Source organism: Dasypus novemcinctus, chromosome 15 (assembly GCF_030445035.2).
Source record: "Dasypus novemcinctus isolate mDasNov1 chromosome 15, mDasNov1.1.hap2, whole genome shotgun sequence".
Taxonomy (NCBI): domain Eukaryota; kingdom Metazoa; phylum Chordata; class Mammalia; order Cingulata; family Dasypodidae; genus Dasypus; species Dasypus novemcinctus.
In genome coordinates this window covers 98,508,782-98,534,893 of record NC_080687.1, presented here as the reverse complement: position 1 = coordinate 98,534,893, position 26,112 = coordinate 98,508,782, and the positions used below count along the sequence as shown (strand labels likewise).

The window sequence follows — 26,112 nt, the reverse complement described above, 5'->3', positions numbered from 1 at the left end:
ACTTGAGTTACCCAAAGGCTTGACCGGGCTGTCGCCCAGGAGGTCTGTCGCACATGGCCAGCAGTTGACCCTAGACGTTGGCTGGAGCTCATCTGAGGCTGTTGACCAAAGCATCTTCATGTTGCCTCTCCAGGTAGTTTGGTTTTCCCACAGCATGGTATTTCAAGAAGAGAGCATCTTGAGAACAATATTCCAAGAGACTGAGGCAGAAGCCATGAGGTTTGTTAAGACCTTGCCTCAGAAGTCTCAGAATGTCACTCTGCTGTCCCCTATTGGTTAAGCAAATCATTAAGTTTGGCTTAATTCAAGAAAGGAGAATTAGACTCCACCTCTTGGTGTGCCAGCAGCATGCCTTCAAAGGGAGAGAAAGAATTGAGGATTACAATCTTTGGAGAAAATCCTACTCTCCTCTTGAAGAAAGCTAGAACTCTGTAGACTCCACTCGCAGTTAAAAAGTTGTATGAGAAACAAACCTATCATACAGAAGGAAACAGCAATGAACCTTGTCTGTCTGGACCCTGGTAGTTGGTGACGGCTAAGAAAGTCTCTCCTGAAACTTTTGAATTACAAGCTGATTCTAGGTGCAGTTAAAAAAGGGCTTAACAATGGATTAGACACAGCTGAAGAGAAAATTAGTCAATATATTTATTCAGATATTAATAATCCTGAATGCAGCCCAGAGAGAAAAAGGTATGGAAAATATATAAATGAAACTAAAAGACATGAAGAATAGAATGAGAAGGTATGACATATGTCTAATGGAAGTGCCAGAGGAGATAACAGGGGGCCGATAAAAAGGTAGCATTTGAAGAGATAATGATTGAGAATTTTCCAGAACAGCTGAAAGACATAAAACCTGAGCTCATAGAAGCTTAATGAATCCAAAGCGGGATAAATACAATGTCTGTACCTCAACACATCATAGTAAACATTCAGAATATAAAAGGCATAGAGAAGATCATAAAGTCAGCCAGAAAGAAAACAGAGCTTCTCAACGAGAAACTATCACTCTACAATTTAGTGTAAGAGATAAGAGCATAATATAGTATAGTGTCAAGTATTGTATCAAATGTGTTGGATAAGAGCATAAGACCTGGAGCTCTACTGTCTGGGTTTCAATACTGGCTCTGTCATTTGCTAGTACATTTTGGCAAGTTTCTTCCCCTCACTATGACTCAGGCTTCACATCTGTAAAATAGGATTGATAATATTTTCAGTTTTTTGCATTAAATGGAAAATGCACACAAAGTTCCTGGAAGAGTGCCTAGCATTAAGAAAATGATAGCTAGTATTATTTTTTAAATGGCAATTGGATGGCTGACTTCTCATCAGCAGCAACAAAAGCAGAAAACATTCGACCTAGTTATCAACTTTTAATCCTAGATTTATACACCTCTTTACCCAAATCTTTTCTCATCGTTCCTTCTTACATTTCAGATTGTCCATCTATTACCAATTTTCTTTTGCCAAAAGTACAAGCTTGAGAATTGCTTTTAGTGAGCATTTAATTGATGGTCAATTCTCTAAGTTTTATTTATGTGAATATCATCAGATTCAATTGAAACCTATCAGAAAGTCTGACCATTTCAATTGCTTCCAAGGAGATGGATCCATGGGAGTTCTCAAACACTGCTGGTGGGGTATGAATTGGTAAAAACCATTTGGAAAAGAGTTGGACACTACCTAGAAATGTTGATCATGAACACATGTGTATTATCTGGAAAAGTTTTTATTTCTGTGCACTGAGAGATTAGTACAATAATATTCATAGTAGCATTGTAACAGCAAAAAAACCTGACAATAAGTCTCCATTAACAGGTATGGATAATTAAATTGTGTTACATTTCATAGGAGCAAGAGCATCATGATTGGATTTCAAAAACAAAGCTGAGTGGAAAAAAATAGTTACTATATTAATCCATTTACAGAAAGTGAAAAATACACAAGGCTAAATAATCTTTTGTTTGGGGATATATTATGTGGTAAAATTGTAAATAAAACCAAAAAATTGTTAACATAAAATTCAGAATATTGTGCCGGTATTCATGATATTCTATTTCTTAAGATAGGGAGTAAGACAGAGGTAACAATTTTATTCTTCTTCTTTAATTTGTGCATATGTGTTATTCACAACTTTTTGTTTGTATGAGATATCTTGCACTCAGAGAACACTAACAAAAAATTATAAGAATAAATTTAGTAAAGTCAAAATGGCACCCTAACATCAGACTTTAATGTGTATTTTCTGTTGCAGCATTTAGTACTAATACCTAAAATATAAAAATAGGATGCTAAAGCAGGCATAAATAGGCTAAAGAATAGGGCAAACATCTCTACAGACCAGAAATCGAGCCAAAAAACAAACTGGTGAGCCCTGAAGTCAGATACAGGTGGTGGAAACCACGAGTGTGACTCCTGCAGGGTAAAGGGGCTTGAGATGGGGACAGGGAGAGACTGCTCAATGCAGGTGTTTGCATGGGATGCGTCTTGGCTTATAAAAGGAGAATTCACTTTAAAAATCAGCACCTTCTGCAACACTTCTGGGGCTATGGAATTAGGAGCATCTGGACGGATGAAGTGGGACACCATAGCTAAAAGCTTGAGACCAGGTCGGAACCAAGTCACCGGCTACCTTGGTGACTAGAGCTGCCATAGCCCCAATATTGCCGAGGAATCGGAGCACCAAAACGACATCGTAAATCTTGATTTAGGAGCCAGTGGCCAAGTGAAGTCAGCTATAAAACCACTACATGGAATGGGCCAAATCTGGGGAAGAGTGAGACAGAAAGACAATTTAAACAAACCAAAAGCAAAGCAAACAAACACACATAACCATACACACACAAACCTCCCATCCAAATAAGCCTACAAACCAATTCTGAAGCAAAGGAAGATATTCAAGACCAACAATTGGCTCCTGAATGAAGTCCAAATGAAATTAATTTTGTAGAACAAAATTTCCCAAAGCCAAAACTTGAAAATAAGTATACTTAAGATGCTCAGATAGATAAGCGGAGTAATAATTTCCATTGTAAAAGAGAAGGAAATCGGGAAATACAAATGGGAAAAATTAAGCAAGGCAAACTGAACCAATTAGAAATCTTGGAAATAAAAGGATATAGTCATAGAAATAAAGCCTTTTGAGCTAGATAAACTCAGGATTGGACACAGTAGAGCAGAGAATTAGAGAACTTGAAAATTGCATTAGGAATTTATAATGTAGTATGAAGAAACAAAGGAATTAAAAAAATCAAAGAAAAATAAAGTTGGAGGACTCATACTATCTGATTTAAAGATTTAGTAGAACACTAAAATAATCAAGACATTGTGATATTTGTCCAGAAATGACCAATTAACCAATTAACACTTATTTGGTTCATTGATTTTTGACATAAGTGCCAAAGCTATCCAATGGAGAAAGGATACTCTTTTCAACAAATGGTGCTGGAACAAAAGGGACATCCATATAAAACATCACAGTAACAACAACAAAATGCATGCCTTTACCCTTACATTGCTTCACATACAAGAATTAATTCAAGATGGATCATGATCCTAAATGTAAAGCCCAAAACTATATAATTTCTAAAAGAAAACATAGGAGAAAATCCTTGCAAACCTGGGTTAAGCAAAGATTTCTTGGGATAAAAAAGTGCAAATAATAAAAGAAAATATTGATAAACTGAGCCTCAACAAAATTTGAATCTTATGTCCTTTGAAGACATTGTTAAGAAAATGAAAATATAAGCCACAATGATGAGAAAACTACTTTGCAACACATATCTGATTGAGGACTGGTATCTAGAATAGATAAAGAGCTTCTCACAACCTGGTAATAAAGAAAGGAACAACCAAAATTTTTAAATCGGCAGAAGATTTAAACAGACTTTGAGACTTAGGTAACAGTTTCTTTTCCCCTAACTTGAGAGCTATGCAAAGGTCCTAAGGTCTTATATGAGCCAACCCGTCTATCTGCACTGATCCACTGACCCAGGCTGCATGTTCCCATCATGACCAATAGGCTCTGCTGTGACCATGCCACACTTGGGCTATGGGAGGCTTTGGAGGGCCTGGGGGTCCCTGGGTTAGAATTTAGCCTTCTCAGCATACCATGCAGCTAACCCTTCCGGGCCTTTATAAATTAGCCTCTGTTTCCAGGCTATGTCTGTGTTCTCTGTAGATTCTTATACCAGGGCCATACACATTTTTTTAGTGTAATAAAATATATGTAACTCAAAAGTTCACATTTTAATCACTTTCAAGTGTACCAAATACATTTTAATTATTTGAGCTTTAAAATACATGTTACCATTTTAAGTCCTCATGGGTGACATTTCCCCCTGTGGCTTTTATTAGCCTTTGGTAGTTGTCTCTATCTCCTGGGAGATGAAATGGCCTTAAAGAAAGAATGTCCTATCACCATGTCGACTGAATTACCCACAACACCAGCAGGGTCTCTATTTTTCAGGAGAGAATTCTCTATAGAAAGCTATCTGCCTTGTCTATCTCGGCTCCTAACCCATTTTTTGTCAGTTTAAAATCATCTTTACTTGGGAATAAACTAATAAATCAGCTTAATTAAATCCAAAACTGAGAATTAGTCATTTTGTAAAATAGTTACAAAATATAATGGCATTTGCTTTATAGGTCTCCATTTGAAATCAGTTCCAGTATCATAATTCTACCAAAGTTTACTCCACAAAAAATCCTTCCTCCTGGATGAAAGGTTCATGTATTTGAGGTGCTACCTGACCTCTCAAACAAAATAGCTGTATCTAAAACCCTGAGATTTTTAAAAATTGTGTCACGTAACCGTGGGAATGTACATGTCCAAATTTTGTGAGTAGGCCGCGAGCCAGGGACTCCAGTGGAGGCCCTGGGTGAGTTCCCAGGACACGCCGGCCGAAGCAGAGTTGGGGATTCTTTCTCTCTGTGCCGAAATCACTTCGCCTTTTAAGGCCTTCAGCTGATTGGATGAGACCTCACTCATTGCTGACGGCAGTCTCCTCAGTTGGTTATGGATGTAACCAACCACCTATGCAATCAGCTCACTGGTGACTAAATAAAGTCCATGAAATGCCCTTGTATTACAATTAGCCCAGTGCTTGCTTGACCAAACAACTGGGCACCATTACCTGGGCCAAGCTGACGCACAAAGCCAACCATCACATCCAACCTGTGACTTCGGTGGGTTTACCCCACCCCCACTCCAGGTGTGGACTCATCCTTCTCGTCCAGTCTGAGAAATCCCTTCTTGCTTGGGAAGCTGCTTAGGAGTGGATGTGCAATCTGAGTAGGCCCAGTCAACATGGAGCCCGGACGTTTGTTAGATGGTTTGGGTAGGAGATGCCCTCTTCTCCTAGATACAAGTAAGGAAACGTGTCGCCTCAGGCTGCGGGCAGCTGGCTTGTTGCCATGACGAATCTTAGCCACAGGACCAAGCCAACACATGGCCAGGAAGACCTCTCAGCAGCCCTCACGGAAGAGGGTGTGAGGCTCAGCCTTCCGCATGTTTCAGTTAGATGAGGTAGTAAAATACTTTCACTGTTTAAGACACTTGGATTTGGGGTTTCTGTTTTTGCAACTAAAAATGTCCTGACATACCAAACCACCTTTGACCCCAGAAAGTAACTCCCCTCACCCCAAGAGGCAAATCCCCTCCAAGGCAGGGAAGGGTAGACTTTCTGCAAGGACTCAAATCCAAATCTAGTCCTTTCCTACTTTCTTTTCTCCTGCAGGCAGTAAGTTCCCATTTCTGGTGACCTTTTTTTCTTCATTTGTTTTAAAACTCTGTATTAATTTGAATTTTCAAATTTAGTCTTAATTTTTATTTTATTTAAATAATGCATATTCACCATCAGACAGCTAAATAGTTCTTATAAGGAGAAGAGAAGTCCCTGCCCTATCCCTCCACCCCCAACTGTTGTTCATAATTAAGTGTGAGGCTCAAAAGGCTTTCAGTGCTTTCCGTGAATGGAAAGGACCGTTCACATTGTCGGCCTCACCATAATTTGGGTAACCGGGAAGTCTCTCAACGTTAGCGTTAGGGGATCCCCAACGTTCTTTATCTGCCAGCCCTTTCCTTGGATGGACGAGTGTCCCCATCGGAGGCTCCTCCAGGCCTCTGCAGGGCATGGTGATCAGCATTTGGGAACAGAGTGAGGGAAGGGCCCTGGGATTCTGGATGAGTGTGGAGACTCTCACTTAACCCCTTCCTCACTTCAGAACAGCATCTCTCCCCACCCTTCCCCGGGGCTGGAGTCAACAACTGTGGAGAAGAAACCTCTCTTCTCTTGTGCCTGGTGTTCAGCTTCTGACAAGCATTCTGGAGGTTTGCAGGGGCAGACAGTGGGGAGAGCACCCATTCAAGAGGAGTTTTCAAAAACTCTCGCTCCTGTGTGAATCGGACAAACACATCTTCACTTCTTTGACGTGCAGTTTCCTCACCTGTAACATGGAAACACGGTTCTTTGGTGTGAGGGTTAGAGGGATTAATGAATGTAAGGCACAGTCCGCCTCGCGTGGAGAGGACCCTCAAGTTTTGGTGTATGACGGTGGTAGATGGTGCTATCCTCAACCTTGTTTCAGTGGCCCAAAAAGTCCCCTCCCACTTTCCACTGCTCTTCTACACTCTCTCCAAAGGGAAAGAGAGCAGCACCCCTCCCCTCAAGTGCTACCAAAATGTTAGTAGAATTTCAGGGTTTAACCATCTTTGCAACTTGCTCTCCACCCACCCTTCCCCTGAGGGCTCAACTCAAACTCTTAGATCCACCTCCTTTCTTCTTTAATCCATCTCAGTAGATTGACTGGGAAGAGTGAAAACTGCATTGAAGGACTAAAACTGAGATACATGTCCATGCTTCCTTCACTTTCCTCCAACACACATTTCCTCTGTCCTTTAAAGAGATACCCCAAGTCCACCTCCTACTCTACCTGTCCTTCCTAATGCCTTGGCAAAAGAGAGGCCAAGGGAACATTCTTGCCTTCAGTGTGTGAGGTCTCCTCTTCAGTGAAAAAACACATTTTTCTTCCTTCTACTTCTCACCAGCTTTCTCTCACCTCAGCCCTTTGCCACCATTTTCTCTCGTTGTCCTTGCTGGGATCTTGACTTTGATCCATTTCAGTGTAGCCTTCCTCTCTAGAGTCAAAGACTTTTCTCCGAATTATTATCATGCACTACTCACCTGCTCTGAGGGGCTCCCTGTAGCTTTGATAATTAGCTATCTCTCAGGGGATTGAAGAGGGAAAGGAAGGGGGCTGGGAGAAGCTGGGGAAGCTGGAGCCATCTTAAAGCTAGGAATTTAGAATCCCTGCTGGGCCAGGGTTCTGGCACAGAATCAGATGAACGCCAGCAGCCACTGTGCTTGGCACTTTTTCCTGATCTGACATTTCAGCATGCAAGACTCTAATATGGATTTTTCTCCAACATCCCTCATTTACACTAGACCACTGAAAATATAACTAATGAAAATTTTGACATAGGTATTAATAGCAAAATGTCATTATCAATTAAATGATGGGATTTGTGATGGTATAAATACAAGGTCCCAGAGGGACTATGCGTGAATTAAGGTGGATGCAAGGATACAAGAACAAGCTTCACATAATAAACCCTTCCGTGCTTGTTGTTTCTCTTTTTAACCACACACAGACAGGAAACCTGCACTTTGCCCTTGTCTTCCGTGAGGCCCTTTTCTGATCATGGACCTCAGTCTGTCCTTAAAATTCTCCCCTGCAAAGTAATAGAGCAAAGGGTTGAGGCAGCTGTTGGCTGCCGCCAAGGCCAGGGTGATGACCACAGCTTTCTGCTGCCAGTCTCCACAGGTGCGCCCTTGCCACCTGATCAGGTGGAGGGTTCTCAGGACGTGGTAGGGGAGGAAGCACAGGAGGAAGAGGGTCAAGGCTATGATGATGGTGGTCAGGGCCTTCCTGTGGGAAACGCGCAGCCCCACTTCCGGGACCTCCACCTTGAGCAGGGCTCGGATGATCAGCAGGTAGCAGGCGCTGAGAGTGCAGAACGGGAGCAGGAAGCCCACCACGAGGGCGATGTAGTTCAGGATCTTCAGCTTGTCGATTTTCTCGAGATTCAGCTCCAGGCATAGGGTGGCGTTGTTCTTCACCTCGGAGCCGTTTTTGAGAAGCACTGCCGAGGACGCCATGATGAAGACCCACACAGCCACACACAGGAACCAGGCGCTCCTGATGCCCGTGACGTGGAGGAACCGCAAGGGGTGCACGGTGGCCAGGAAACGCACGATGCTCAGCAGGGTCAGGAAGTAAATGCTGCTGTACATGTTGACATACAGGGAGTAGGACATGATCCTGCAGGCCACATCCCCAAAAATCCAATCACTGCCTCTGAGGTAATAGTCGACCCTAAAGGGCAGCGTGCTATCGAACAGGAGATCCGAAATGGCCAGGTTTAGCATGAAAACATTCACAGATGTGGACCTCTTATACGGCTGCAGGAAAATAAATATGGAAAAGCCATTTCCCAAGATCCCCCAGACAAATATTATCAGGTACACAATGGGATAAAAAACCCTCTTGAAGTTTTCAGTTGAGCAGCACCCGCTGCCATTGCTCAAGTTGCCATTTGATTCCATTTCTGCTGTGGAGATGGTTGGATCCCAGCACATAAGTTTTCTCTCCATGCTGGATTGAAAAGAAACAGACACAAGCATTATTTTTTGCATTGCTCTTTTCCTTCCTGATCACTGCTCACATCCTTCCAGATTTTAATGAAATGGTGAAAAACACTAATTTTTCTTAGAAACTTAAATTGAAAAAGTAAGTCTTTACTATATATTGCATTAAATTTCATGACAATTTTCCTAATTTATAAAATATAGAATAAACATGAACTAAATTGGCCCAAGTCGAAACCTCAAACTTGAAGCATCTGGCCTGCTTCCCATATTGACATGAGTACCTCCCTGTGACACTGAGGCCTAAATTGAACAGGCAGATTTCCCATCAGAACCTATGGAGTCCAGAAGGAAGTGGCACAATTTTTCAAGTGCTGAAAGAACTCTCAATCTAGAGTCATAAATACAACAAAAATATCCTTCAGGTATGAAGGGCAAGTCAAGACATTCTGAGATGAGCAAAAGTTAAGAGAATTGTTTTCCAACAAATCCACCCTAAAGGAACGGCTGAAAGAAGTTTTCTAAACAGAAAGGAAACAATCAAAGAAAGAACCTTGAACATCAAGAATGTAGAGAGAACACAGTAACCACAAAGAGAGGTAAATGCTTTCCTTCTAAATTATATTTGAGGGTTGAAGTGAAAATTATAACACTGGTGTGGTTCTAAATGTGTGTAGAGAAATTAAGACAATTATGCTATAAATGGGAGAAAGTAAATGCATGAAAAGGGAGGTAAGATTCTTACATTTCACTCAAACTGGTAAACTGATGACACCAGTAGATGTTTTTGTTTTTGTTTTTAAGCTAGGCCAGTAAAAAGAATTTATTTGTGAAATAAGGGAAAGAACAGAGCTTACTGAGAAATGGGAGAGAAAGATGGAAATATACACCATGATTTTGTGTGGGCTCTTCTAGGCAGAGAGAACCTTAGTAGACTTTGAAAGTTACATATATAATATAAAAAGAGATACAGTCAAGAACCCTATAAATAAAAATGTAATTCTAAAAAAAATGTTCAGGTAACCCACAAGAAAGCAGAAAAAAGAAAACAAATAACAAACAAAAAGTAAAATGGCAGACTTAGCCCTCACCATCAAAAATCCAATTAAAAATAGGCAAAACACATGAAGAGACTTTTCAAAGGATATAGAGATGGCAAATAAGCACTTAAAAAGTTGCTCAACATTATTGGCTATTAGGGAAATGCAAATTAAAACCACAATGTGATATCATATGCACCTATCGTAAAGGCTAAAGCAAAAATAGAGACAATACCAACTTCTGATGAGGATACAGAGAAACCGGGCCACACATCCACTGCTACGAGAATGTAAAATGATACAATCATTCTGAAAATCAGTTTGGTAATTTCTTAAAAAAAATAAATCTACAGCTGCTATACAGTCCCTCAGCTGTACTCCTGGGTATCTATCCCTGAGATGTGAACACTTATATCCACACAAAAACCTGGACACAAGTGTTTTAGCAGCTTTCTTTGAAATGCCAATACCTGGAAACTACCCAAGTTGAATGGGTGAATGGCTAAACAAACTGTGGTACACACATATGACGGAATACTCCTCCACGAGAAAAGAGAATGAACTCTTGATACATGAAATAATAGGATGAGTTTCTAGTGAAAATAAGCCCATCTCAAAAGGTTATAGACAGCATGAGTCCATTTACATAACAACCTTGAAGTGACACATTTAAAGAAGTGGAGAACCAATTCACGCTTGCCAGCGATCAAGAAGGTGGGGGGTGTGGGAGGGAAGTGGGTGTGGCTATAAAAGTGCATCTGGAGGGATGGAAATATTCCATATCTTGACTGCATCGAGGTCAATATCCTGGTTGTGATACTGGACTAGAATTTTGTAAGATATTATTTTGGAGGAAAGGATACAAGGAATTCTTCTTTCTATTATTTTTCACAAGTGCATATGACTCTACAATGAACTCAGAATGAAAAGTTCCATGAAAAAAAAAAAAGCGAGGTATATAAAGAATGACTGCAGAATTCCATCTAACTGCTCAATAGTTAGCATTCCAGAAAAATACTTAGATGGGCCTTTTTTTTTGTGGTTGTGAAATGTCCCCTCCCCGCCCACCAGCCATTCTTCCCTAACCTGTACACATTTTGGAAGGAAAGGTTTAAGACAACCAAAGGACTTGCTGGCTCTGAATAGTAATGAAAACAGAAATTGGGAATTGCTCCTTGGCAATTTTGGGGAGATGATCCCGGAAGAGGGTCGAGAGCTCCCGGGAGCCTGGTTGCACTGTGGAATAAACCCAACTTGCTCGACTGCAGGTCCGTTCCTGGTGGGCTCTGCCTGGAGGACCCTGACAGAAATGCAAGTTCACCGAGATTCATCCAAGCAAGTACCCTGGACTCAGGAATAGAGCACACACCTGAGACTTCCGCCCACAGCTAGAGATAAATCCACACTGGAGTTCTGATGTTTTGTTGAGAACCTTCATGCTATGCTTATTTTCTTTTCCTAGGAATGAATCCTGCTACTTTTTAGTTATCCAATCAGATTTGCAAATCTAATAAATGGGTAAAATTGTTTCCTAGCCTGCTAACACCTGTCCTTATGATCTGTCTTGAGTGGTATTTGTGTATACGGGGAACAGTCTAATGGGGAAGGATGGCAAAGGCCCCATAAGTTGTCCTCGAGTGGCCCCATGGGCTGAGGATTTCAGATAGACTAACACCCGTCAGATAAATTTTGTCATCTGGAAAAACTGCATCAGGTCACCGCTTCAAACATGTCAGGATTTCCTCTGTCTTACCTTTGTGACTCTGAGAACTGCTATGTCTAGTTTTTCAGACGAGATTGGAGATCATGCTGTTTGCCCAAATTCCAGAGAAACAAGTTTGGACAAACACCACCCATGCCAACATACCATTGCAGCTGTCCTAGGATCTTCTTATCCTAAAATTGCACCTCTTCCAGGCCAGGTACCTGCTTCCTTCAGGTTTTCTCACTGTAACACAAATGTGTACGTTTTTCTCTGGAACTGGAACAGTTTTACCAGGAACGATTTAGAATTGCAATGTTGACTTTGGGGAGATTTTGTCATACTCAAGATTGTTTATTTGAAAGAAACCATCAAGAGGTGATTGTTTATCTTGTTCGTCTAAAAGAGTGATTCTTTTGTTTAATGAAAGAAATAGCCCTCTGTTTTGTTTCCATACTTTGGGGATTAACAAGAGCTGGCTTTTTCAATCAGACTTTTTGATAAAATTGTCCAGGGCCTGAGTTATCATCTAAAGCAACTTCAATGTCACTCATTTTTTTGTGTGTATATTTCAAAATCTGTTTTCTTTTTCTTCTTTTATTATTATTTTTTGTTGTTGTTGTGGCGTCATCTTGTTGTGTCAGTTCTCCATGTGTGCAGCACCATTCCTGGGCAGGTTGCACTTTCTTTCGTGCTGGGTGGCTCTCCTTACGGGGCGCACTCCTTGCGCGTGGGGCTCCCCTACGCGGGGACACCCCTGCATGGCAGGGCACTTCTTGCGCACATCAGCACTGTGTGGGTTTGCTATTTTGAGCTTGCTACTTTGAGTTAGCAACCCACGAGGACCGGGCGGGCTTCCACAGCTCGGCGGTGAGCCCCTAGGCCAGCGCGTAGGCCTAGGTTCTCCAGGTGTGGGGGACGCGCGGTAAAAACCACGGAGACAGCCTGTGAGAGTGAGCTAGTCCACTTTATTGCGGAAATACACTTGATTATATAGGGTCGGGTTAAGGGAGGGGTAGGAGCTGGGGCAGATTAACTACGGGGCGGTAGTGGATAGGCGGAGCCGTGCAGGCAGCTATGAGGTAAGCGGTGACTAAGGAAGGGGGCAGATTATGAGTTGGCTAAGTGGGCAGGACTGGCGGGAAGGATAGTAACGGCTGGAAAAGGGAGATAACAAAGGCTAGGAGGAGGGGTGAAGGGAGGCAGCAACAGCACTGCACGTGGGCCAGCTCCACACGGGTCAGGGAGACCCGGGGTTTGAACTTCAGACCTCCCATGTGGTAGTTAGACGACCTATCCATTGGGCCAAGTCCACTTCCTGAAAATCTGTTTTCTTTATACAAACTTCATTCCTTCTCCTTTCGAGGGGGGCATAATTAGCCTTTTATAGGGTTGATTTCTTATTTGTCTAAAGCAGGTTTCATTTTCTTTTTTTTTTTCTGTTTCTCTTCCTCTCTTTTTCCCTCTTTTGGGAAAAAAACAAAAATTGATTCAGCAAAACAGTCACTCACTTTGTTATGTTCCATTCTATGACTATCTAGTTCAGTGTTTATCTGGACTGTTTATGTTTAAAATGCCAGAAACAAAGAAAATGAAATTAAACTGTGTTTCTTTTTGTGGACATTAGAAATATTTTGTATAACAGCCTTTGTTATGTTATGAGAAGAGAAGCAAAGGCTTTATCTTCAAGTTAAAAGAAGACAAAGTTTATAGTATGATTCAGAGTCATGAAAAATCAGTTTAAAATATAATCTAATGTTAATACAATATTTTGGTTTGTTTGTACAAGGTCAGGGTTAAATTTCTTCTAATTAAGCTTCCTGAATTTCCAACACTGGTTTTGTGAGTTTAGTAAGATTCCACTCCTTCCATAACTTGTCTGAAATATAAAATCACGCATATAAAACTGTATTCAACTGAAATGAAGGATAATGACAAATGCCTTTTTAAGGTTTAATTTCATGAAGTTCTACAATGCTAAAAATCTTAAGGAGTTAACATACTAACTAAAATTGTAATCTCAAGATCCTTAACTAACCTAAGACTTTAGACGAATGGTTAATGTAATTAATAAATAATCTTTGGGTGCCTTAGACAGTTTCCAAACAAGAAACAAATACAAAACACTGGACACGAAATATAATATTGACTCTCATTTCTTAGTATAATAATATATAAATATATATATATGTAGTGAATATGTAAATGTCTTAAAATGATTGTATGTGTGCATATGTGGGTATATATATATATATACATATCGTTTGCTTTTAAAGAAAGCTAAGTTCTTTTTTTTTTTTTTTTTTTTTTAAAGATTTACTTATTTATTTAATTTCCCCCCCTCCCCTGGTTGTCTGTTCTTGGTGTCTATTTGCTGCGTCTTGTTTCTTTGTCTGCTTTTTTGTTTCTTTGTCCGCTTCTGTTGTCGTCAGCGGCACGGGAAGTGTGGGTGGCGCCATTCCTGGGCAGGCTGCACTTTCTTTTCACGCTGGGCGGCTTTCCTCACGGGCGCACTCCTTGCACGTAGGGGCTCCCCCACGCGGGGGACACCCTTGCGTGGCACGGCACTCCTTGCGCGCATCAGCACTGCGCATGGCCAGCTCCACACGGGTCAAGGAGGCCCGGGGTTTGAACCGCGGACCTCCCATATGGTAGACGGACGCCCTAACCACTGGGCCAAAGTCCGTTTCCCTAAGTTCTTAATAACTATTGTTAATTGGTTTGTATTTTTACAATATTACCTGCAATTATTCATTGAGTTAAGATATTTATGACGTATCTTGTCTGTTCAAATAACTATTCTTGAGTCTTCCTTTTCCAAATTCAAGCCCCAAATTCAGAACAATAAAGCAATTAATATGTCTTTTGTGCCGAAACTATCTTTTGGGTTGACTATAGTAGCCATCAAGGTAACACAAAATTTGTTCCTTCATCCTATGAAAAGGACAATAGGAATAATCAGGTTTCTTTTTAAAATCCTTTGAATTTTCATTAATTTAAGAACTCTTAATTACGAGTTAATTAGAAAACTCTTTTATTTTTTAGGAGGTATGGGGGATTGAGCCCAGGACCTTGTATATGGGAGGCAGGTGCTCAACTACTGGGCTACATCTGTTCCCTATAAAACTTTTGTTTACCAAACTTAATATTAAAAAATAATAAATTTTTTAAAGTTGATTTTCCTAAGTAAAGTATGCTAATATAAATATCTTTCAGAGATCATAGACTTTATAAGTTAAAAAGAAGAATGCTCATGTTTAAGTATAAATACTGCTATAATGATTATCGAAAGATTTTTCCCAGGATCTAGATTCGCAAACCCATTATGCCTTTTTGTCATGAAAAGTCTAAACAAGAACTGACAGTCCTGACTCAAACACTTGGGAATCGTCGGAGACCTAGTGTTTATTTCAGTCTTCATTAGATCCCACAGCCCAGGCATGGCCAACTCCTCGAAGAGTTTCAGCTGCAGGAGCGAAGTTTGTGGTATGCCTCGATCAATTCAGTTCTAGGGTCTCCACTAAACGTAATAGTTTCCTTGATGTACGGACTCTTTTATTGATAGAAATACCTCGGGACCTTTCAGCTATTCACCTAACATCCTCCGTGATTTTGTTGCCTTCTCTTCACCCGTCACCATCCACCACTGTAACTCTCTAAACCCAACCAGTCTTCTTGCCTCTTCTGAAGAAAAAGGAGCCCATGATTGGTAACCTCTCTTCGGAAGCCACCTTGCTTAGATAATCTGAAGTCTCCCTTGGAGAGCCTGAATTTAATTCATTGATGGTTGGGTCATACTCAGAAGGCGAAGCTCAACAGTGCCCAGCAGGCTATGCTCACACTTGACTTTACCATTGAAAATGTAAGCTTTCCCCAGAAATAAAATCAGTTCAGATGGCTAAGTTAATTGCCCTCACCCAGACCGGCCAGTTAATGAAAGATAAAAGAACAAATATTTGTACTGATCATGAATTCAAAACGTTTTAGAAAGAAACAGATTTCTAACACTGAGTTAAAGTAAATATTTCTCAAGGAGCCAGCCATAATAAAAGTAGAGTTTAGCAAAAATGCTTCACGATACCAACTACAGTTCCAGAGAGAGCCTGGCGTTGTTGAGGACGGTCAACGCGTGTCCTGCCTGCTCCTGACACAATCCTGGCAAGACCGCAAAGGTAGAAAAACAGCCAAAGCCTGGAGACACTTTTTAGTATCTCCAAAAGGTCTGTGAGTGTGTTCTGATTGTTGTTGCTGATTTTCAGATTGCATAAAGACTTTTCTTTGCTGGAGAGCTTTAATTGTCAAGGTAGAAAACAGTTGTTTAATTTTGTATTCCCAACTTGGAGAATCCCAACCTGTCCCTCCGGTAGTAGAGACACATATTTCACTGGCACAGTTATTAGAAAACTGTGGGGTTTAACTTTTTACTTAGAAATTTCATTTCCTTGTTGTCTGCAAACGTAAGGAAAAGTATCAAAAACCGGTAGAATTCTGAAACCCTCAAGCTTCCCCTGCTCCACATGTTTCCACCGGCAATTCTTTCTAAGATCTGCCACTTGTATCAGGCTGAGTTAACAGGCTGCCTCGCGCATTTGGGAATTACTTCTAATCCCAGATTCTATCCTGTTTTTACAATCTAATGTGACTAATCGCTGCAGGGGATTCTTGTGACTCCTCCAGTTTAATCACCAACAAGTGAAAGCTCCATTTCCAAAACATCTACTTAAGCAGCCTCTGTGTGATGTGAAACAGTTGAGATGTCTTCTGTAAAAAAACATCAGAGAAAAACTTTCCTTTGACCTCAGTGAAAAGGACCAGTTACTGTTAATGACTGAAACAGCATTAAGAATCCAATATTTAAACTTTGGATTCATGGTTCCCAACTAAAAAGACACACAAAATGTCCCCAAACTACCAAGCGTCCATCCCTTTGGGAGACTCCAAACCGAGGAATTTTAGAAATTCACCAGAAGCTGCTGTCTGCAGAAGCAGATAGCTTCCACCCAAGACAACAGAACAAAATTAATTTTCTGACTCTTTAGTACTTCTTTCTTTCCCTTTAGTCTATTACTAATCTTGCCTATTGTTGTGGCCCTCCTCTACTAACTATTATCATCTCTCTTATCATCACACTGTTCTTTTGATCTACTATGGTCTTCTGCCACTTAAGAAAAAAATGAAACCGTGTGCTTTTCTCAGATCATAGCTACTGTTTTGAGTTAAGTGATTTCTAAGAAAAGTTAATAACAATTCTTTCAGACAGTTCATAATGTAAATTTTCTTCTACATATCCTTTCTGGATTTGAGTTTCCCTCACACAGTCTTGTAAGAATTGTACCGAGTTTCCCTCACACAGTCTTGTAAGAATTGTACCTTGACCCTACCTCAACAAAATACTTTTGCTGAGATCTTCACAGCCCTATCAGCAAAACCTAACCCTTTAGGAGTAGGAAAAATATTAAGTTTATTCTTACTAAAATAGTTACTTATTTCTTTCAGAGACACTCAGCCTGCTCTGCAGGACCTGTTGAACTCCTCTTGAGGAAACTGCCTGCCTCAAGCAGGCTCCTTCCTGCTGTGATAAAGAATTCTTAAGTTCCCAGTGCCAATACAGCCCTTGCTCCACTAAGAAATACTCCTTCTACTGTGGATAACAGGCTTATACCCACCTACCACCCACTAAGTTGTCCTTGAGGATGATTGTTAGAGAGTGTCAGATGTTGAAAACTACCATTCCTCTAGTGAATCATGTTTCTCTAAAAAGAATACACAGCAGCCTCCAAAAGAGCAAGCACAGGCTCCTTGAGAGGACTCCTGGGAGAGGTAACTGAGTCCCTTTCATATGTACTACGCAAGCAACAATCACTGCAGTTGAGATATGCAGTTGGAAAGGATCTCCCAAAACTTGTAGACCCTAGCAAAAGTCATAAACTATACCACTTCTCTGGAAGCCCAGGTTTAAATTTCAGTGCATTAGGCAGAATTGTCATGGAGAATCATATAGCCCTTAATTTCTTCTTAGCTAGCCAACGGGAAATTTATGCTAGAGTAAATACTTCTTTCACACCTATATAAGTACTACAGAAAAATACCTCCTGGATCTCCAGAAAAGAACAAGTAGATTTGGGAGACATATTTTCATTGCCTGGGTGTAATAATCTGAGCCTCCATCTTCAGAGTCAATTACAAGGACTAATCAGTAGTTTTCTTTCTTCAGAGTTCTGCTTCTTTGAGTCCTCCCCCAAATTACCTAACACAAGACCAAATCCTATAATAACTCCTTTCTAACACCCTCTTACTGAGATACCCATGGTGGGTATATCTTCCCATGATACAAGTCAAGAAACCTAACTTCATCCAACTACAGGCATGTTCCTTAGGATCTTTGACTAGAAGACATTGACCTAAGAATCCACATAATGAGTTAAAGAAAAAAATAGGTATGGTTCTGCATTAATTAATATAACCTATGCAAAGAAAAGGTTCATAAACACATTTCTGATGCAGCAAAAATGTTTTTCAATTCTCTCTCAGAAATCTCTATGAAGATATAGCTCAAAGAGCATGGTTGGTATGTAACTGACGTCAAAAAAGACTTTTTTTTCCTTTAATTCAGCACTTCCTCATGCCTCTTCCACAGAATATGAATCCCATTGGATGCTCTGTAGAAGAAAAGCTTCCACAGACAAATCAACCTGAGAAACACAGCAAGTTTCAAGGTATGTTAAAGAGATTCATAATGTATGTTAAAAAGCTCTATAGAGTCTTGCAGAAAATAAGTCTGATTTCCCTCCGTTTTTGACATGGAATACTTTTTTCACATCTGTACATTCTATTATTCCACAGAACTAGTGTTCTACATAATCTGACCTGGGAAATGTTCCTGTTCTTATACAATTTATCTGGAGTATGATTTTGATAGAAGAGAAAGAGAATGCCCACTCAGTGGGCTAGATCAACCAGCAATGGGAGCGGGAAAGTGTGGAGTTCAAGTCTTCAGTGTCAGGAAGATGTGGTTTGAATCATAGCTCTAAGCACTTTCCATTGGTTTCTTGTGATGGTTTGGTATTTCAAAAAGATATGTTAATTGTGTTTGTAGGGAGAATGTAAACTACAGAGTAAACTATAATCCATGCTTAGTGGCAATGCTCCAAAATGTGTCTCTCAGTTGCAGTGAATGTACCACACTGATGGAAGATGTTGTTAGTGTGGGAAAATGAGGGAGGTGTGGGGAGCAGGGCATATGGGAATCCCCTATATAGTCTCTGTAACATTTATGTAATCTAAGTATCATTTTAAAAATTTAAAAATGAAGTGACAAAAAAAAATTATGTTTGTAAACTGGTCTGTTCCTCTGGGTGTGATACTCCTTTGATTGTATTAAATCCAGAGGTTTCACTTTTACTTTATTAAATCAAGATTAGGTCTTTGATTCAACCACATCATTAAGCCATGCAGTGTTGAGTCCCCACCCCCTTTGTGGGCTCTATAAAAGGACACTCCCACAGAAGATACACAGAGGAATAGAGAGAGCTCCAGAGACACAGCAGAGGCCCCAGGAAGAGAGAGGAGCCTGAAAAGAAATGAGCCCTCAAGCCTACAGCTGAGATCAGAAGACACTGGGCCCACGGAGCTTAAGGGAAAGAGAAAGGCTGAGCCCTCCCAGTCATCGCCCGCCATCTTGCTTCAACACATGGCAACAGAATTTGGTGAGGAAGTAACTTTGAGTTGGACTCCTTAGGGCCTTGTAATGGTAAGTTTCCATCCCAAATAAACACCCTTTATAAAAGTCAACCGATTTCTGGTACTTTGCATCAGCATCCCTTTGGCTGACTAATACACATCCCTAGGTAACTACGCATTTCTGAGCATTTGTGAAATGGGACTACATTACATCTATTTCATAGGATTGTGGCAAGGCCCGCCTCACTACTTCCTAGTCAGTTCAGGGTTCACTCAGTTGCTCTGGGAATGTGAATAAGGGGCAGACCTTTGGCCCCAGAGGATGGAGATTTTTTTCTTCATATTTGAACTGTTTTTTGGATAAGTTTTATGTATCTCTTTCCTAACTGAAATCATACTGCCTGTGAGTGGAGAGCTGAAGGCACCACTGCAGTCCCTTCTGCACTAGGGTTATTCACACTGATAAATACCTCGGCCGCTCTCCGGATTTCAGTGGTTCCTGAGCCAGGCAGGAGACGTTTCAGAGGCTCCCAAGGCCTCATCAGAAGGCCCAGCAGAGTTCTCCTGGACCTGCGATTTCCGTCACTCAGGCCTCAGAGTCAGAGGGGAGGTGGAGAGGTAGAGGGCCAGCAGAAGGGAGTGCCCTCTTTATACCACCCCCCTTACATTTTATTTAAGCTGTGGTAAATGTTTTCTTCACAGGGACCTGATTTGGTTCTTTATACAGATTTTCCAGTGAAATAAAATGTGTTGTAGCAAAAAAAAGAAAGAAAGAAAAAAGTAGACTGCTATTGGTGTTGGCTAGAGAAGTAAAATCTACAGAAACACTGATTTCCTGTAGAGTGTTCTGACCTGGTTTGGATGAAGATCTCTCAGGCCTATTCCACTGCTTCACTCTGAGTCTACCCTGCCAGGGCAACTTCTGATGCCCCGGCTGCTCAGCCTCACCTCTCTGGAAAAGTGGATGTGGGGAATGTGAACTGGAAGCTTCGAACGAAGGGAAAGGACAGTCCCCCGTGATAAATTCACAAGTCAGAGTTCTGGGTAAAAATTTGTCCCCTGTTGGTGTAAACTGGTTTCTTGAGAGCTGGGATAGACCACTAGGATGGACGTTCTCTTCACGCAGAGCCGAGGACCAGCTCTTATTTCTGAGATGACCACTGGGACCGTGGTTCTAACTATTTTTGATCTGTCTCGGCAACACAGCGGAGGTGTTTATCTCAGGTGATGGAAGAATGGTGAGGTATTAGCTGGGACAGGGAGCACCCGCTCGATAGCTTGGAAGAGAGGTCGGGGCCAGAGGTACAATCTGCGGGGAGCCACGTGGAAGCTGGCAGTCCCTTGACTTGTGAAAGGGAGTACAGAAAGGTGAGGAGCTTGGAGGTGGTGTCTTAACTCAACCTTGCAGAGAGTGAAAGTTTCTACAGTTTGGCAGGGCCAGGACCGAGTGATCCTGCCCCCAAACAGAGGGTGCACAGGGTTGAAATGCTAGAGGTGGTGCAGGCAGCATGCAGAAACCAAGTCCACGGAGCAAACGTGGCGTGAAGGGTGGAGCTGGTGTAGGTGTCCCAATTACGTGTCAGTTCTGGATGGGCAGACACGAGAACTGGGGTTAAGACACAGAGCCTAGAGGACAAGGAGATGACAAGACACAGGAACTAAGACTGGCATGTGGCCAACCAGGGAAAAGTTTCCATCACCAACTTGGCCCTTTTTAAAATCAAAGTCCTGGCCATATGGCCAGATAGAACCTACTTTAGTCATAGAGACCCTAACTCTGGAGCCAGAATTCTGACAGAATAAGAGAGAGAGCTTATATCTAGGCCAAGGAAGGGAGTGAAACAGTAGAAACAGACTTGGAAGGAACCAAGTCCTTAAACCTTTGACCATGACAACCTCCACTTGTCCCCTCTCAAGGCCAAGAGGGTCTGTGATGGGCAGTGGGAAGGGCAACCTGGGAAGGGCGTGGCCCAGCCTTGGATCGCCCCTCACTGGGGGGCAACAAGCCTTTGGGGTGCTGTCGGCTGCACACGCTCAGCGCGGGCCCCCGTCAGAGGCAGAGCGTGGGGTCCACCAGCTATGACACAGACAAGAGGTCATCAGAAGAGGTGGTGCTGGTGGCCCACCAAGGAGTTCAGGGGAACGGGGAGCCAATAAGACTCCAGCAGCAGTGCTCCTGGAGCACCGTGGGAGGGGCAGCACTTGGGGGGAGGCCGTGCTGCCAGCAGGGAGGCCTCGTGCCCAGGCCGCGGGCAAGGAGAGTGCTTTGCACCTGAGAGGAGCCAGCACAGCGCAGGTGCATCCGGGGCCTGGTGCTAGACCAGGCCCAGGGCCCAGGAGCTCAGGCCCCGGGATCTGAGACAGGGAGGAGGGGATTGACCCTCAGGGCCAAGGAGAAGCCCAGTTTTAGAACTGGGGTGCACGCTCAGGACCGGTCAGCACCCAGGTAACACTGAGTCCCAGGGGACTGGTTTAGGCCCTGCAGCGGGGCTGGCTGGGGTGAGGAGTGAGCTGGGCCCGTGGATATCAAGCACCCAGCAGCAGGGAGAGACCGACTGCAGGAGCTGAGCTTTTGTTACCAAGAGCATTTTAATCCCAGGGAAGCTAAAGAAAGAAAATATATAAACACACATTCTGGAGACCTCCTTTTAGCTAATGGTCACTGGCTAAAAGCAGGGCTAGCCCAGATTCAAAATTCCATTTTGTTTAACATATTCTCTTGAGGAACTTTTAAAATATTTTCATTTCTCTTGCCTGCCCTTTGACCATAACGTACCGAATCTTTCGCTAGAGTGTAAAAGAAAAAAGAAGGGAGGGAGAGAGGGAAGGAAAATAAAGGGGGGAAAATTGCCTGCTAGATGTGGTTGCATAAATCAGCCAGGCCAATTAAGTATGGGATAGGAAACAGAGAAATCTATGAAGATGTAAATTCAGAGCAAATTGGGAAATAAATTGACAGTGTAATTTCCACTACCCTAAAGGGAGAATGAGCAAGTACGTGGCTACCATACCCAAAGGGGACTCAGAAAAAAAATATTAAGGCTCCATCTCCTGCAGCTTTACTGGTAATTAAACAACAAAAAGGAAAGTGTTAGTAGCAGCAACAGATGGAGATTCCCTATTTCAGCTACAAGAAAACTGACTATGACAATTAAAATCTGATGAGAAAGAACAGCAGACACTGATGCTCAGAAGGCTTTAATGGCCATAGCAAAACTACAACCAAAAATAACCTCACAGAAGTTATTTTTATTCACACTGGCAAAACAATGTCTTTCGGTGCAGCCCCAAAGATGCACAAGTTCCTGCAACCCCGTCACCCTGGAGCTCCCGCGGCCGTGACCACGTTCTGTTCTGAGACACAGCCCTGTGTCCTGCCCCAGAACCCGGGATACTGGGCACATTGACACAAGACATTCCGGTGCCACCACGGTCTGCAACTGATGGCCAGCTGACACGACATTGTGGTAAATTATCCAACAGCAGATGATCTTCCTGAGGATAATGGTTGAGCAGTATGCATCATCTTTGCAAGAAAGTAACGGCAAGATTTTGTGCAGAGCGGCTCTGAGGAAGAGGTCAGCAGCTGCTACCCATTGGCACCTTCTCGGAGGAGTCCTGGTAGACCTGCCTTTCCGGTTGCTGCTACAAGACCGTTGGGCCACTGTCTCCCCCCCGGGATTCTAAGTCTCCCATTGAAAATCCTTCTGCTAAATTAATATAGGGGCCATTGGCTGTCTGACTGCATCTGCCACTCTCACTGGCCCTCACTTCAAGCCACCCAGCTCTGGCTGAACCTGCCCACAACTCTGAGATGGCATGCATGTTTCTTTTTTAAGCCTACAGTCCCTTTGAGCCAGATGCTCATTCATTCAACAAGAAGCTAGAGACAACTGGTAATGCATTTACTCTGTGCCCGGCACTCTGTGTTAACTCAAAATAGCCCCACATAATCTTATTTGATCATTTTATAGATGAGAAAACCATAGTGCAGAGAGGGGAAATAGCTTATCTGCCCACGTGCACACACACAGTCAGCTGAGGGGATGGGCTAGCACCCAGGCCTCACCTCTGTGGTTAACAGTGCCTCCGTGCCTCTTGTAGATGCATGTACTAGATAGGCCCTGTGTGCATGACAGTGAAGAAGATGCAGTCTCAGACCTAAGGGAACGTCAAGGTCATGAATGAGTTGGACAAGTTGACAAACAAACCTTCACAAAGTGAGAAGAACAATCATAAAGAAATGTAAAGATGCTATGGGAGGGGCCCCATCCAGACTTGGGGAACAAGGGAGAGGTTTTCTTAAGATTGAGAGGAGAGCGGGTCAGGGATTCCAAGCAGGGAGAACAGGATGTACAAAGTCCCGGAGCGGAGAGCACATGGCAAGTTTGGGGAAGTGCAAATGATGTAAGAATATTTAGTCCAGGTGAAGCATGCAGGGCAGGAGGAGGTGGGCAGTGGGGACCTTTATCATACTAAGGAGTTTGGGTTTTATCCTGAGGGCAACACAAGCCCCTGAAAGCAGGAGAGTGACAATCCAAATCGGATTTTAGAGTGGTGGTTTTGGTAGCAAATGGAGGGCAGTTTGGGGAGGCAAGTCTGGTTGAAGAGGAGGTATACTCTTGTGATTGTCCAGGGCAGTGGAGAAGACAGGATATGGAAAATCAGGGAAAAGGGGAGTCAAGGATTCGCTTATAAAAGGAACATGAGAGGAAGAAGATGCATGGGGGAGAATGTGAAGTGCATTTTGGAGCATTCTTAATTCAAGGCACTTGTGAAACTTGCAAATGAATTTGTCCCCTTCCTGTCTAGAGCAGGTGAGCTTGAATTTGAGGGCCATCATCACTTGATGAGAGGACGATAAGAGTGAATGAACTCATGCAGGAGTGTGAGGACAGAGGATGAAAAAAAGGTCAAGGAGAGAACCTTGAGGAACATCAGCGATTAAGGAATGGACAGAGAAAAATGGAAAGATGACCAAGAAAACTGGCCAAAACATGAGGGAGGAATCAAGAAAGCAATATCCCAACAGCATTAAAAGAATTATATACAATGCCAAGTGGATTTTATCTCAGGCATGCAAGGATAGTTCAACATGAAAAATCAACTAATGTAGTATACCACATTAATGGAACGAAAGAAAAAAAACATGTGATCATCTCAACTGATGCAGAAAAGGTACTTAACAAAATCCAGCACTGCTTCTTGATTAAAACACTCAGAAAACCAGGAATATAAGAAAACTTCCTCAACACGATAAAGGGCATGTATGAGAAAACCCACTGAGGAATTGAAAGTATTCCCCCTCAGATCAGGAACAAGACAAGAGTGCCAGCTGTCACCACAGTTATTCATCATTGTACTGGAAGTTCCAGCCAAAGGAATTAGGCCAGAAAAAGAAATTAAAGTCAACCAAAATGGAGAGGAAGAAGTAAAACCTTTTTTTCCTATTTGCAGATAACATATTCTAGATAGAGAAAATCTCAAAAGAATTCACAACATGGATACTAAAGATAGTAAATGAATTCAGTAAGTGGTGGAGTAGAAGGCCAACATACAAAAATCAGTGATCTTTCTATACACGAGTAATGAACAAGGAAATCAAGAAAAAAAAACCATTTTCAATAGTAAAGAAAAGAAGCAAATATCTAAGAATAAAGTTAACCAAGGATGTAGAGGATTTGTATGCAGAAATCTATAAAATATTGCTAGAAGAAATCAAAGAAGACCTAAATAAATGGAAGGAAATGCTGTGTTCATGGATTAGAAGATTAAATATTGTTAAGATGTTAATTCTACCCAAAGCAATTTTCAGATTCAATGCAATCCCAATCAAAATTCCAACAGCCTTCTTTGCAGAAATGGAAAAGCCAGTTATCAAATTCATATGGAAAGTTAAGAAGTCCTGAATAATCAGAACCATCTTAAAACAGAAGAACGAAATTGAAGGACTTAACTTCCCGACTTAATTCAAAGCCACAGTAATAAAAACAACATTATGCTGGCACAAGGAAAGACATATAGATAATGGAATATAATTGAGAATTCAAAAATCATCCCTCACATCTATGGCCAATTGATTTTTGACAAGACTGCCAAATCCACTCAATTGGGAAAGAATAGTCAGTTCAACAAATGGTACTAGGAGAACTGAATATCCATATGCAAAAGAGTGAAGACAGACTCCTATCTCAAACCATATACAAAAATGAACTGAAAATGTACCAGTGACCTAAATATAAGAACTGAAACAATAACACTCCTAGAAGAAAATATAGGAAAGCATCTTCAGGAACTTATATTACACAATCATTTCTTAGACTACACCAAAAACATGAGCAATAAAAGAAAAAATAGATAAATGGGACCTCATCAAAATTTAAAAACTTTTATGCATCAAAGACTATTACCAAGAAAGTAAAAAAGACAACCTACAGAATGGGAGGAAATCTTGGAAATGCTATATTGGATAATATCGAGAATATATAGAGAACTCCTACACTCCACAATAAAAAGACAAACAATCCAATTAAAATATGGGCAAAAGACATAAATACACATTTCTCCATATAAGGTATACAAATGGGTAATAAATACATGAAAAGATTCCCAACATCATTAGCCATTAGGGAAATGCAAATCAAAACCACAAAGAGATACCATTTCATACCCGCTGGAATGACTACTATTAATAGGAAATAAAATCAGAAAATGACAAGTTCTGGTGAAATGGAGCAATAGGAGCCTTCGTACATTGCAGGTGGGAATGTAAATGGTTCAGCCACTGTAGAAACTATGTGGTGGTTCCTTAGAAAGTTAAGTATAGAATTACCATGTGACCTGGAAATCCCAATTGTAGGTATGTACCTAAAAGAATTGACAGCAAGGATTCAAAAAGATATTTGTACATTCATGTTCATAGCAGTATTATCCACAATTGCCAAAAGGTGGAAGGAAACCAAGTGTCCAACAAGAAATGAATGGATAAACAAAATGTGGTATGTACCTACAATGGAATATTATTCAGTCATAAAAAAGAATC

The 26,112-nt window shown here is 41.7% G+C and overlaps 1 protein-coding gene across 2 annotated transcripts in view; it reads right to left on the bottom strand.

The window, feature by feature from the left end:
* Positions 1-1,711: 1,711 nt before the first annotated feature.
* The window catches only part of CYSLTR2 (cysteinyl leukotriene receptor 2), a 39,240-nt gene continuing 14,839 nt past the window's right edge, over positions 1,712-26,112 (bottom strand). Inside the window, exons 2-3 of one of the 2 annotated variants that reach the window (XM_012530752.4) lie at positions 11,556-11,636; positions 1,712-8,655 (exon numbers count right to left, since the gene is read on the bottom strand). In XM_012530752.4, the coding sequence (XP_012386206.2) occupies positions 7,638-8,654 (1,017 nt within the window). In that variant the 5' untranslated portion in view covers position 8,655; positions 11,556-11,636 and the 3' untranslated portion in view covers positions 1,712-7,637. The remainder of the gene's footprint in view (positions 8,656-11,555; positions 11,637-26,112) is intronic. The other variant, XM_004472850.4, reaches the window with a different exon arrangement.